Source organism: Kryptolebias marmoratus, linkage group LG20, assembly GCF_001649575.2.
Source record: "Kryptolebias marmoratus isolate JLee-2015 linkage group LG20, ASM164957v2, whole genome shotgun sequence".
NCBI lineage: Eukaryota > Metazoa > Chordata > Actinopteri > Cyprinodontiformes > Rivulidae > Kryptolebias > Kryptolebias marmoratus.
This window is the reverse complement of record NC_051449.1, coordinates 26,734,953-26,749,520: the sequence shown is the minus strand read 5'-3', so window position 1 is coordinate 26,749,520 and position 14,568 is coordinate 26,734,953. Positions and strand designations below refer to the sequence as shown.

General features: G+C 37.2%; 1 protein-coding gene across 5 annotated transcripts in view; it reads left to right on the top strand.

The window, feature by feature from the left end:
• exoc3 (exocyst complex component 3) overlaps window positions 1-12,023 on the top strand; it is a 50,825-nt gene extending 38,802 nt beyond the window's left edge. For 4 of the 5 annotated variants that reach the window (XM_037981879.1, XM_037981878.1, XM_037981876.1 and 1 more), the window contains 4 exons: window positions 4,335-4,457; window positions 6,084-6,245; window positions 8,948-9,069; window positions 10,796-12,023. In XM_037981879.1, coding sequence (XP_037837807.1) covers window positions 4,335-4,457; window positions 6,084-6,245; window positions 8,948-9,069; window positions 10,796-10,991 — 603 coding nt within the window. In that variant the 3' untranslated portion in view covers window positions 10,992-12,023. The remainder of the gene's footprint in view (window positions 1-4,334; window positions 4,458-6,083; window positions 6,246-8,947; window positions 9,070-10,795) is intronic. The other variant, XM_037981880.1, reaches the window with a different exon arrangement.
• The last annotated feature ends 2,545 nt before the right edge of the window (window positions 12,024-14,568 follow it).

Here is a 14,568-nt window from a genome sequence, read left to right as displayed (position 1 = left end):
CTTATGCAAATCTTCTACAAATCAGCTTCTGTTCCACTTTTTGCATCTTCATTAAACTTCAGCTGTTCAGCATATCTTCAGCCGCTTTCAGCAAAATCATTCAGCAAAAAAAGCATTCACACTGCATTTTCGCAGGAAATGCAACTTCTCTAGTTTAAATTATTGCCATTTTTTTGAGAAGCAAACTCACTATGATCCAGTTTAGATTTGGAATTTATTTTAAAAAAGCGTTATTTTTTTATGTATTTATGTATTTAACACTGATGCTCCTGACATTTTTTAAGACATCAGGCTTCTTGCACATATTTATTTAAATGTGCAAACAGATTTTTTTCAAGAGAAAAAAGATACCAGCTTCTTAGTGCTTTAGATTCAAATATTGTGAAGAAGAGTTCTGTAGAAAATTTATGTTTAAATATCATCTTACATATTGTAGATGACATCAAAGTGGATTGCTGCCATATTGAAACAACCACACTAACCAAGATTTCATAGCGGTTCAGATGAACATTATCTTATAGACCTTTACACCTATGTTATTTTCACATTACACAATTATTATTGCATGCCGCTGAGGGTGAAAGGTAAATGGGATTTTGCTTGTGTGTGTGTTCCTTTGTTACTAAAATTTCTCATGAAGCACTTGACAATTTTAATGAAACTGTCAGAAATTCATCATTGGAGGAACATCTAAAACTGATTCACTTTGGAGTGACCCCAACTCAAAATTGCTGCCACAGCTAACTGACCCTTTAAAAAAAAACTGACCTAAAATGTAGTATGATCGTAGCTGAGACTGATCCCCAACATATATTTAGAGTGCTATCAATTCACTTCATTCTATTTATATAGCTCCAAGTCACAACAAAAGTCATCTCAGGGCACTGTACAAAAACATTCACATACAGCATAAAAGCCAATTAGTAGAAGTTATCTATCTAAAGAAGCCAGAAGATTTCGTTGAATCTTCACTTTGTCTCAGTCTCCCATCCTGAGCAGCACATTGGCAACAGTGAAAAGAATAACCTCCCTTTAACAGGAAGAAACCTCCAGCAGAACCAGGCTCAGGATGAGCGGCCATCTGCTTCCACTGGCTGAGGTTTAAGAGGACAGGAAAGAGACAGACAAACACAGAATGACTGGTCCAGGTGGAGTTTCTACTGGAAGAAAGAGAAAGAAAATCATGTTAATAATAGAAATAATTACAGTAAAGCAAGTAAGAGAGCAGCAGAGTGAGAAAATATGGTCAATTTGTCCTCCAGCAGTCTAAGCCTATAGCAGCATAACTAATGGATACCTCAGGAAACCCAAGTTAACCCTAACTATAGGATTTATGAAAAAGAAAATTACCGTATTTTCTGCACCATAAGGCGTGGTTGCAATTATGGCATCCACTTCGGTACTTAATCCATACATAAGGCACAAGGGATTATAAAGCGCACGCGGTTTACAAAAAAAAAAAAAAAAAAAAGGAAAATCTGCTAAAAAAATCTGCTTAAAAAATGGAAAAAAAACGGTGACTTTGGTTGAACTTTATTCTGCTATGTAACAATACAACTACATTATTTTTTATCATTTTTCTTCCACAAATCCATCAAAGTCCTCATCTTCTGGATCTGAATTAAACAGCTGGGCAATTTTGCCATCAAACATGCCAGGTTCCCTCTCATCATTGTCGGAGTCTGTTGCGTTGCCAGGTGGCTGTTCAGCAATGATGCCGGCTTTAGTGAAAGCTCGGACAACAGTTAAAGAAGATACTTTAGCCCAGGCATCCACAATCCATTCGCATATGACGGTGTAACTCACCCGGCGCTGTTTCCCGATCTTAGTAAACGTGTGTTCGCCGTCGGTCATCCATCGCTTCCACGCCACTCTCAACTTAACTTTGAATGCCCTGTTTACACTAATGTCCAGTAGTTGGAGTTCTTTTGTTAATCCTCCTGGAATAATGGCAAGCTCTGAATTGGTTTGCTTCACTTCTTTTTTCATGGCATCGGTGAGATGGGCGCGCACGGAGTCGCAGACCAACAGGGGCGGTGACGCGTGGAAAAAACCATCTGGTCTCCTTACATATGCCTTTCTCAGCCACTCTATCATTTTCTCCTCACCCATCCAGCCCTTTTGATTGGCCTTAACGATGACTCCGGCTGGAAATTTTTCTTTCTGCAGCGTCTTCCTCTTAAAAATTACCAAGGGTGGTAGTAGTTTCTGTCCGTCACCATGGCAACCAAGAACAACGGTGAAAGCAGACTTCATGTTACCTGTTGTGTGTATTAATACCGTGCTGGTCCCCTTCTTCTCCACAGTATGGTTCATGGGGATGTCAAAAGTAAGGGGCACCTCGTCCATGTTGGTGATGCGTTTGGGCTGGATCTTTTTGGTGGTAGGTGCGGAAGATGGCCAGCTTGTCTTTGTAATCTGCTGGAAGTTGCTGTGCCACGGTAGTCCTCACGCGGATGGAGGGGTGGCGCCGTTTCATAAAACGAAAGCATCAAGACGGACCTCCTTGAAAGTTTTCGATCTTCATGTGTGTGATTGTTGTCGCCTTCAGTCGAATGGTGACTGTACAGACGCTTCTCCCGGCTGTTCTTTGTTCAATGACCCACTGTTCGAGTTGGTCTTCTAACTGTGGCCACCTTGCTTTGTTCCCGCGGAAACTCTGTTTGGTCTTCTTAACTTTGCGTAGTTCATCTTCTTGCTTCCTCCACTTCCGTACCATAGATTCGTTGATGTTGAATTCTTTCGCAGCTGCTCTATTCCCATGAACAACCGCGTAACTCATTGCCTGCAGTGTGAATTGTGCTTTGTAAGCGTGTCTTTTCACTGGCGCCATTTTGGGGGTCCTGAGAAAAGCAAATGTTGTTTTGCAGCATACTGGTGGTATACCTGTCGGAGGCGCGGCGGAGGTAAGTGTACATATTACGTAATGTTCTCTGATTGGTTTATCGCTGCCTGCGTACGTACCGGTGCTGTACATATTAACATCCAAGGACAGATTTCGGAATTCAGTGCACACATAAAGCACACCGGATTAGAAGGCGCACTTCCGATTTTTGAGAACATTTTAGGCTTTTAGGTGCACCTTATAGTCCGTAAAATATGGTATTAAGTCTTGTCTTAAAAGTAGACAGTGTCAGCCTCACAGACAGAAACTGAAAGTTGATTCCACAAGAGAGGAGCCCGATAACTGAAAGCTCTCTACTTTAAGAAACTCTAGAGAGTTTCTGAGGAAAGTGCTGTTAGGAAAATATGGAACAATAAGATCTTGTATACAAGATAGATCTTGGTTGTTTATAGCTTTGGATGTTAGAAGTAAGATTTTAAATTATATTCTGAATTTGACAGAAAGTCAACGAAAGAAGCTAAAACTGGAGAATTTTAATCTCTCCTTCTAACTCATCAGAACACCAGCAGCAGCATTTTGGATCAACTGAAGACTTTTTAAAGAGTTTTTTGTGGACCCCCAAATAATAAAGAATTAGATGTGATAAATGTATAGACTCTTCTTTTTTTAGCATCATTTTGAGACAAGATGTTTCTAATTTTAGTGATATTATGTAGGTGGAGGAAAGCAGTCCTGGTAACATTTTTATTGTGGGAGTTAAAAGTGTATCCTGATCAAAGATGACACCAAGGTTCTTTACATTAGAACTGGAGGACAGTTTAATGCCATCCAGAGGAAGTGAAAGGCTGCAAAGTTTGTTTCTAAGATACTCAGGTCTAAAACCACTACCTCTGTCTTGTCTGAGTTTAAAAGCAGAAAATTAAGAGTCATCCAAGTTTTTGTTTTTAAGACATGTTTGTAATCCAAGTCACTAATTGGATTTATCAGGTTTTATGGATAAATATATAACTGAGTATCATCAGCATAACAAGGAAAGTTTATGCTATGCTGTCTAATAACTTCATCTAATGAGAACATATATAAAGTAAAGAGTGTTGGTCCGAGTACTGAACCCTGAGGAACTCTGTGACAAACTTTGGTGAGCTCTAAACCCTGACTGAAACTCCTCAGATTATTTCTGTCCAAATGTTCACACAATTGATGTGCAACTATTTTCTCACGATTTGATTAGATATAGATCTATATTTGGCCAGAACTCCCGATTCAAGATAAAGTTTCTTAACTAAAGGTTTCAATTACAGCAACATTAAAGTGTTTTACAAAGACAAATCAGTCAGTATTAGGTTATGAAAATTGTCTTTAGCCGGACTGTGTGCCTCTTGTGTTTTCTTTACAGTATATTCTCAGGAACACAATTTGAAAACAACTTTGGGTCAGAATGTTTTACCACAATGGCTTCATTGAGTTTAACTACTTTGATTTTGACCAGAACCACCTGAATGATCTGCTAACCAGAAAGTGGCTGGTGGGTTCGCATGCTGTGGACACCATCTGTGTGACAGTGGAGGATTATTTCAACGACTTCAACAAAATCAAAAAACCTTTCAATCAGGTAGGATGAAACAGAATTTGGAAAATTGAAAAAAAAAGAATATATTTCCATCAAATCGAATAAAAAGTTTTTTATTTTTTACTGACAAGGACAGTTTTATTTGTACCCATTTTTAAAGAAAGAGAACCTACAAAGGTCACTGAAATAACTTGAAATCGACAAAAGTAATAACAGAAAAACAATTACTAAAAATCCAAAAATCAGTCATTGCTTAAAAAAAAACAAAGTCTTGAGTTTAAAAAAACTCAAGACTTTTGCACATTCCACAGATTTTTTTGGTCCACTCCTCATGAGCAAACTGCTCCATTTGTCTGAGGTTTGAAGGTTTCTTTTTCAGACTGAATATTTTAGCTCCTTCCACAGGTGTTCAACAGGATTTACATCAGGGCTCAGACGGCCACTTCAGAATAGTCCAGAGTTTTCTTCTTATCCATTCTGGGTGTTGTTAATTGTTTTTGGTCATTATACTATTGGAGGGCCCATGACCTGTGACTGAGAACAAGCATTTTTAACACAGGGGAGCACATTTTACTTCAGAATTCCTTGATAGTCTTAAAAAACTTTTGAACTCTGCACAGATCCAAGAATCCCTGTTTCAGATGCAGCAAAGCAGCTCCCAAACGTAACCAAGCCTCCTCCATGTTTCACTGTAGTTACAGGGTTCTTTTCTTTGAATTTTTCATTTCTGGCTCTGTGAACATAGAGCTGATGGGACTTTTTGCCAAAAACTTTGAGTTTTGTCTCATCTGTCCAGAGGACATTTTCCCAGCAGGTTTGTGGCTTGGCAATATGCATTTTTGGCAAATTCCAGTTAGGTGTCCTCCTCAGTTGTCTTTCATTAAGTCCACTTTGGCTCAAACAGTGACAGATGGTACAATCTGACACTGATGAACCTTAACCTTGGAGTTCTTCTTTGTCTTTGGATTTTGTTCTGGGCTCTTTGGTTACCATTTGTTTTATATGTCTCTTTAATTTGACAATTTTTCTCTTGTGACCATGTACAGGAAGGTTGGCTTCCGTCCTGTGGACCTTAAACTTTTGAATAATCTGTGCAGCTGTACTCACAGGAACATCCAGCTGCTTAGAGTTGTTCTTAAAGTCTTTACCTTTAACATGCTGCTCAGTGATTTTCTTTCTAAGCTCCTGAGACAACTCTGTCCTTTACTTTCTGTGCTCCATGTTCAATGTGGTGCACACCATGGTACCAAACAGCACAGTGACTACTTTTCACTTTTTAAATAGGCAGACTGACTGATTACAAGATTAAAGACACCTGTGATGTTGATTACAGGACACATCTTAGTTTAACATGTCCTGGTTGCCATCCTTTTTGTCAAAGTTCAATAGTTTGTTTTTCTAAAATGTTTCTGTTGATCCAAAATTTAAAAACTGATTAATTTTTGTTACTTGATTTTTAGTATTTTTTTTCTTATCATTACTTTTGTCAGTTTCAGGTTATTTCAGTGACTTTTGTGTTTTTCTTTAGCAGGGTTTGCCTCAGCTGGGTACAAACAAATTTGTCCACATATGTATAAGATAGAAACGTGACTTGGAGATGAGTCCTTCTCACATTTTCATAGGTGTGATAGCATTCAGACCTCTGGTGTTTGACTCTGCTTTGTGCAGGAGATGACGAATGAGGCCTTGCGCAGGGTCGTCATAGAGTACATCAAAGCAATTATGCAGAAGAGAATCACTTTTAAAAATGCTGAAGAGAGGAAAGATGGAGCTGAAAGGATGATAAAAGAAGCTGAACAGTTCAAGTTCCTCTTCAAGAAACTGGCAGCGGTGAGTTTTAAAGCTGCATCTTTTTTATTTAGCGTAACATTATTCACATTCAGCAGAAGCATGTGCAGCTCAGACTTGAAATATTAGGACAGACTGCATTTGAAATATTCACTCACTCTCTACATCGTGGTTATTATGTTGTAAAAAGAATAGGAGAAAGCTAAGGCTGGGTAATAAATCAAGTATATTCAAGATATTGAGAGATTATCAAGAATATTGAGTATAGCTTTTGAGTATAAATGAGTATAATTTTTCACAGCTATTATTTAACCATCTGTATCTAATTTAGCTTCTCCCAGCTTTTTTTAAACACATCACAGCTCACTCCAGCTCAGTTGTAAAGTGGCTCGACTCCTTTCTATTAGAGACAGTGTTAGCATTGGCCTTGATTAGCCTGCTGTGTCTGCTCAGGCCACAGTGCATTATGGTCCATTTCTGTGATGTTGTATACAACTTCTGTACACTACTTTTTCTGAACCTTGTGTTGAGTTTCTCAGGCACTATATAGTGACTGAACCATTCAAACATTCTTGGACTTTGTTGTTCTTTAGCTTTGATTATTTAAACTAAATCAATAGGTAATTTGTTATTTAGTGTGTATGCATATTAAGTTTTGATCTGTAGGTGATATGAGAGTGAATTTGTATCTGCAGGCATTATGATGTATGTAGTATTTGTATGTAAACTTAAAGACAGGACTGGATAAGCTGTTGCTTCTTCCTGCTCCCTTTTCGAACACTTTTGTTTTGTTTGCAGAATATTTAATATTTTGGTAGAAATATTTACATTTTTTATTGTGTATTATTGTTTGTTCTGTTGAAATTTTAACCATTCAAAATGAAATGAAGAAAAAAAATGAAAAGATAAACGTGAACTATGGTCATTGTTACTAACATGTGAATGTTCAGTGTTTTGTCTTTTCATCTGCTAGTAAAATTGAGATATAGAGTAAACATGCTATTGAAGACAAAAACAGGCTAAAATGTTCCCAAACTTTCAGTTAAAATTCACACTAAAAGCCCTGCTTCACATTCTTTACTTGCACATTTTGGAAACCACATGTACGCCTATTGTCTAGAGGCCATCCTGGGGCCACATGCAGGGAAAGGTGAGGCCATTCAGGGCTTTGTATGGAAAAGCTTTACATTGTTAAACTAAAGACATGTATATCCCACCCCAAGCAGACAACTGAGACAGCATCATCAGCGTACATAAAGAGGCAGGACTGATGTATGTGGGTGACTCACAGACCAGAAGAACAGTTCTCAGCTAAGACAGGAGCTCAGGACAATAGTAATGAACCGTTTAGCTGGAAAAACAAAACAAAAAAAAAGCTTATCTGTAAAAGAGGTGTTGACCATTAAAGTTACAGAACAACAACAGAATACACTTAGGTTTTCCAAACAGAAAATTAATTCCAGTTGAATTTTATCTACTGGCTGTAAACAGACTGGTATTTATTGAAGTAGATAATCTGAAGTTTGAAATGTTTGCCTTGTATAAAATTATTTGAAGCTCACATTTCTCTGCATAATCTGAATTTGTTACTTTTTGCTTCAGTGTTTTATCAAAGATGAAACTTTTCTAATTGCAAGTCTGATTTGTTCAAATATTTACAGCAAAAAAAAACTTGCAGCAACATTCCAGGGACCTAAACCCTAAATAATTTGTTTTTAGCGTTTCAGCCAATAAATGAGAAGTTGCCGTCCTGGGCTGATGACGTGCGCTGTGCCCTGGCTGGCCTTTTTTAAAATACGAATAAATACCGGAAAACTTCACAGGAGTAATGGATATACAGCCATACCAGTATGATCCTGAACTGACTGCTGGATCTCCAGATTCAAGTGAAAACTTTTCAGATTCGAACTCTGATGATCAAATGGGAAATTTAAAGTTTAGTCGTTAGCGTAACCTTGAAATTTTGTTTTCATAAATATGTCACCAGTCTCAGAGGATGTGTGCAATAAATGTGTGTACTTCTCATTAGTTAGTTTTAGCCTGACCCAGCCTCCCAGAGCTTCTAATCAGACTGTGCATGTCCTCCTTTACACATCTCCTTCTCACCAACAAGAAGACATATTGTTCTGGGCGTCTTCCTTTTAGACTCAATGAAAGGGTTTCTTCTTTACCAAGCTGGAGGAAGGGACTGTCTCTTCTTCCTCAGCACTGATGAGCGAAGCCTCTGCCAAATGACCTTAGCTGCCACAGATCCAACTGTTTTTTTTTTGGGGGGGGGTTATTATTTTTTTGAAGTTGTAATGACTTCAAACTTTCAAATTTTTGGATGTACATAGAATATTCCCCCATAGAAAATACTGTTTCCATTTAATCACCTATACAACTTTTTTGTTGCCTCTGACTTATAGACAGTACAATCAGCTAACATCAAGTTTTCACTCAGCAAAAATTTCCACACTGGCAGGAGCTGTTGCTAGTTCAGTATAGTAATTAACTATTCATTGACCAACGACAAGGGGGTTTGAGGGCTGAATCAGACAGTCATTGGTCAAACTGGAAACCACTTAGTTCTGGTCACCAGTCAATTGATTGGTGCATGTGTCATAAGGCAAAACAAGACAAAAAAGTGGTTCAAAAATCAAAACACTGAGATCTTGGACCGACTGCTGCCCAATACAAAAATGCCAAAACTGTCTGTGTAGCAGTAATAAAAAAACTCAACTTAAGTTGGATCTTCCATACAGGGTGAAGACACAGACCGACTTTGTGGTGCCATTGCTGCAATCGCTGAAGTGTTCAAGCTGACTGATCCCACCCTGTTGTTCCTAGAGGTCTCCACTCTGGTTTCCAAGTATCCTGATATCAGGTGGGTAAATGCTATTCTATTTCCTGTTTGAGGAGCTGTAGTAACTCAATACGTAGGTGGTGGAAAGTGGTCCTGGTAACATTTTTAATGTGGGAGTTAAATGACATCCTGATCAAAAATAACACCAAGGTTCTTTACATATGAACTGGAGGCCAGATTAATGCCATCCAGAGGAAGTGAAAAGTTGCAAAGTTTTTTCCTAAGATGCTCAGGTCCAAAAAAACTAACTCTGTCTTGTCTGAGTTTAAAAGCAGAAAATCAAGGTTTTTATGTTTTTAAGACATTTTGTAATGTAAGTAACTGTTTGGATTCATCAGGCTTTATGGATAAATGTAACTAAGTATCATCAGCATTACACTGAAAATTTATTTCATGCTGTCTAACAACTGTACCTAATGAAAGCATGTATAAAGTAAAGAGTATTGGTCCAAGCACTGATTCCTGAGGACAGCCATAACAAACTCCGGTGTATAAAGAAGATTCATTTTTAACATAAACTGGAATCTGTCAGTTAAATGTGATTTAAACAATTTTACAGATGTTCCTGTAATCCCACTATCATGTTCAAGCCTCTGTAATAAAATATTGTGATCAGTTGTATCAAATGCAGCACTGAGATCTAACAGGACAAGTATGGACACAAGTCCACTGTCTGAGGACAGGAGAATATGATAGGTAACTTTCACCAGGGCTGTTTCTGTGCTATGATGAGCTCTAAACCCTGACTGAAAGTCCTCAAACAGATTATTTCTGTCCAGATGTTCACACAATTGATTTGCAACTATTTTCTCAAGAATTTTTGAAATGAATCAGAGTTTAGATATAGGTCTATAATTGTCCAGAACGTCTGAATCAAGATCATGTTTCTTAAGTAAAGGTTTAATTACAGCAACCATAAAGCCCTGTGGTACATAACCAGTCATTAGAGACAAATTAAGCAGATCCAAATTGGCGATATTATTTAAGGGAAACACCTCTTTAAACAGTCTGGCTGGGATGGGATCTAGCAGACATGTTGTAACAAACAGAGACTTAGAGGAGACAGACCTTATGTTCAGTAATCCACATTTAATGGCTTTTTCTGTTCTGGTAACTTTTTTGTTTGTTTGTATATGTTTTTTTAGTGTTTTTTTTAATAAGATTTTTAAGAATTATTACTTTTTATCTTTTTTTGTTTATTTAATGTGTTTATACTGTTTCAATGGGTTTTTATTATTTATTTAATTTTTTTATTTGAACTGAATTGAATTGAATTTTGTATGGGCAACAAAGGAGAAGCAGCAGAGATGTGCATAAGACGACAACTCTGCTTCCTGGACTGGACGCTGGGTTGATTACATACATTTTTCTTCTCAAAGATTTGTTCTGGTTGGATATCTTCCCAATTTGTTGTGCCTTTGAACACAACAGCTAGATCCTATTGAAACTCATCATTGTCAAACATTTTTGTCTGGTTTTTATTCATCAACAAAAATGTCAATACCTGTTATTTTTTTCATCTTTGCACTTTATTCATTTATTTATTGTAATCATCTCAGTTTCATCTGGAAAAAAGGTTCTTGATAACAGGCAAGATCTTATGTATAGCTTTATCACAGAAACCCACTTCAAAATTGCCCACGTTCTTTTAAGGATTTTTGCTAGACTTTCACATAAACCTTAAATGTATGTTTGGTCTTTATATGGCTATTGTTAGTTTCTTTTTTCCTCCCCTCTCTCTCTGCAGGGAGGAGCACATCCAGGCATTGCTCGCAGTGCGTGGCGACGCTAGCAGAGAAATGCGACAAATGATCATCGGAACCCTCAGCGAGAACAAAGTCTCCTCCTCCAGCGTCACACAGCCAATATTCAAAGACATTACCGTTCCCACTATCACCATGACAACCATGACCTCTATGGCAACTGCAAAGCTGCTTAAATAAAGTCAGACACTGACACTAATTCCATTTTCAATACTTTAACACAAACTAGTTTTCCAGATTAATTCATCTGATTGATGCTGTCATGTTGTTTTCCATTTATCTTTAATTCATCCCACAGTTGCTTCAGCAAAACAATAAAAAATAAAAGCTTATCTATAAAAATAGACTGATGTATCTAATGGGAAGACAAAGCATTTAAAGATTTGTATATCTGCATTTTCCTTGTATTCAGTGGTGTCCAATCCTGGTTCTGGAGGGCCACTAACCAGCATGTTTTACGTGTTTCTCTGCTTTTACACACCTGATTTGAATGACTGAGGGATTAACAGGCTTCTGCAGAACTTGAAGAGCAGGGAAACATCTGAAACATGCAGGATAGTGGCCCTCCAGGACAAGAACTGGACACTACTTCACTTCTTAAACTTCATTTCTTTGACATTTATTTTAGCTTTCAATTGTCTTACCAGCAAGGTGGTCTTGATTTGTTGATAAGTAAATAGAAAATGAAAGACCTAGCATTCCTTGAAGGAATGTCATTCATGACTAAGTTTAAGACTAAAATCATCTTATGATTAGAATAATGGAGTTTGAGCTGTTTTGGTCAAATCTTAACAATAACGATCTCATGCAATATTGTGAGATGTGTCCTGAAGAACGTTTGGCTAACACCACGTAAAACTTTATCGCAATATCTGTACAGTGGACTAATCAAAAAAATAATTAAAAAACAAAGCAACTGGACTTCTATTCTGTAACTGAACACATTTTGCTTCCCATCTGAGGAGATTTGATTTCCCAGTTCAAAACTGGAGTGGATTTCAAGCTTGAAACTGCAGTAAAATTTTTGATAGATTTAGTTGCTGTATTAATTGACAACTGACTGAATTACAGCCATTTTTGTTTGTAAAGGTTACTTAACTATGTTGGCCAGCTTGATTGGTGTGAACTTCAAAAGTCAATCAGTTGTAGATGTACATCCAATGATTACTTTCTGAGAGTTTCATTAAAGTCAGTCCACTGCTTATTAAGATATTTTGCTAACAGAAAAACAGTCAATGGTAAAGTTTTAGGCAAAGATTTTGCACAATAATTAGTATTTAGAGTATGTGTTGTGAATGACTCTTATCTACAACCGTACAAAATTATAGCTTTGTAAAACAGTTTTTAAAGGTCAGTTGCTTGTAGCAGCCATCTTGAATTGGGTTGACTCCAACGGTTATTAAGTTGCAGATGTACATGCAATGAATATTTCCTGGAAGTTTCTTTAAAATCTATCTGGTGCATCATGAAGTATTTTAATAAATGATCTTGTGCCCGCACTCAGAGTATGTGTTGAGGATCAGTTTCAGCTAGCACACCAAATGTTAGCTTAATATCTGTACTTTTGCTCTCCTGTTATTATTACACTATAGCTAGAATCTGTGGTGAAGGCAGCTGAAAAAAGATTTAATCATCACCATGTCAAGCCTCATTTCATTTATTGAGAGTTTTTTTGGAACAATAAAGACATGGTGGAAGGCAATATTATTAAAAGCACTGTAGTTAAAGCCTGTCTTTGTCACCAGGATGATTGCATGTTGTGCACTTCTGCACAATATTGCAATGGATTCAGGTGACCTGCTTGATCAGTCAGAAAACTTAGTCTCAGAGGAAGTCAACTATCCAGATCATCATCACCATCAGCAGCCCGATCCCAGTGGGGATGAAGTGAGGGAGCAGCTGACAGCTGCTGTGTCAGCTCTTGAAGATCTGGTAGCTGCATTCAGAGAGCATATTTACCTTTAAAAAAAAAGCAAGACATTTGTGATATCACAACACAAGATGCCACAGAAAGATAATAAAATTTGAGACAAAATTTATCTTTGAGTTTTACAGTTTGGACAATTTTAATCAACTTCAAAAACAGACAAAACATTAAAAATCATTTAAAATAAGGTAAAAGAAGCGTTCAGTCAATTTTATTCATAGTTTTTCTGCATTTTTTTTTTTTTTTTTCAAAAAATGAGAACTTTCTCCTCCTTCTAGTCATCCTTTATGGTCCTCTCCACTATATTCTGTGCCTCTCTACAAAATTTGCAGAACAATCCATTTTCTTTTATTTCTTACCAGCGTGGTCCCTGATACTTCCTCAACCTTCCAGGAGAAGCCACCCCATGGCACAGAAAGTCTCCTGAAGATGAAATGAGCAGAGGAGAATTGATTAAGGCCTTCTCGATTACTCCATAAATCTCATCAGAGGGTACCACTTCCAAGAGGAGCCTGCAGTGCCTTCCCCTGTCTCAGTTCCCACTGCAGATGGGGGCTTTTCGAGTATTAATTAGCATCTACTTATTTTGTTCTAGAAAAGTATCATCAAATAATTTTACATTATTTTATATGTACTGTACATTCTGCTATGACTATTAATGAGTGTACTAAAACTCTTCTTAAATTCAGGTTCACATACATTTTTCCTTTGCTCTAGGTGAAAGAAGCACTAAGTGTATATAGTAATACTGTTGTGCAGTATTTTCCATATGTTGGTTTTTTTTTAGATTTTACCACTTTTTAGCTGCTAAACAGATTACCAAGATGCTTCAGAGACATCTCCTTCAAACCCTATAGGTTATGATACATATCAACTGAAATAACACTGATCAAGTCACATTACCAATTTACTTCAAAAAGTATAAAACTCACTCCCATTCATGCTGAGAGAAGTGTGTTGTACCCAAGTTTAATCAGACAACTGACATCTCTTCATCAGTCCCTTAATGAAATGGAAAAGATAATATATGACTTTTGAAAAATAATAAAAATAGCAGGCTGTGGCTCAAGCACCAAATGTTGACATTTTGCATTATTTGTTTTGCTTTCAGAATAGAACAATCAGATCTAAAGCTATATTTAAAGTGTAACTATAGAAATTGCATTTCCTGCGAAAAAAGCAGTGTGAATGTTTTTTTACTGAATGATTTGACTGAAAGATGCTGAAGAAGCTGAAACTGCTGAAATGCAAGTTGATTTTGAACAGTTGAAGCTGTAGCCAGAAACAGATGAATGGTTGCTGAAGAGGCTAAAACTAGGCGGAACAAACCCTTAAAACTGCAGAACATTGCTTAAAAACAGCAGAACAATCATTAAAAATACCAGAACAATCCTTGAAACAGCAGAACAATCCTAGCTGAAAGAACCTTGAAAACATCCCAAAAAGCAGAACAGAACCTAAAAACGGCAAAACAAACACATAAAACTTGTGAAAAAACAGAACAGCAGAAGCAGAACAATCTTTAAAAACAGCATTAAAAAAACTTAATTTTAAAAACCATAAAATATCTTAACAAAGCCTATATGTTGAACAAGAGCTGAAAATACACACATAGAAACCCACACAGGCTCTGCGTGATGTAACACACAGTCTGAATTTTATCACCATGGCAACGCAGCACGAGACCTTTTTTAAAGGTGAATGCTGTACGAAATGTTGTACAGCATTCACCAGCAGAACATTCATAGGATTGTTCTGCTGGCCCATCTTCACCTTCCGTTGCACCAGGTTGGCTGATGACATCATCAGTTAGTAGGTCGCTTCTGTTCA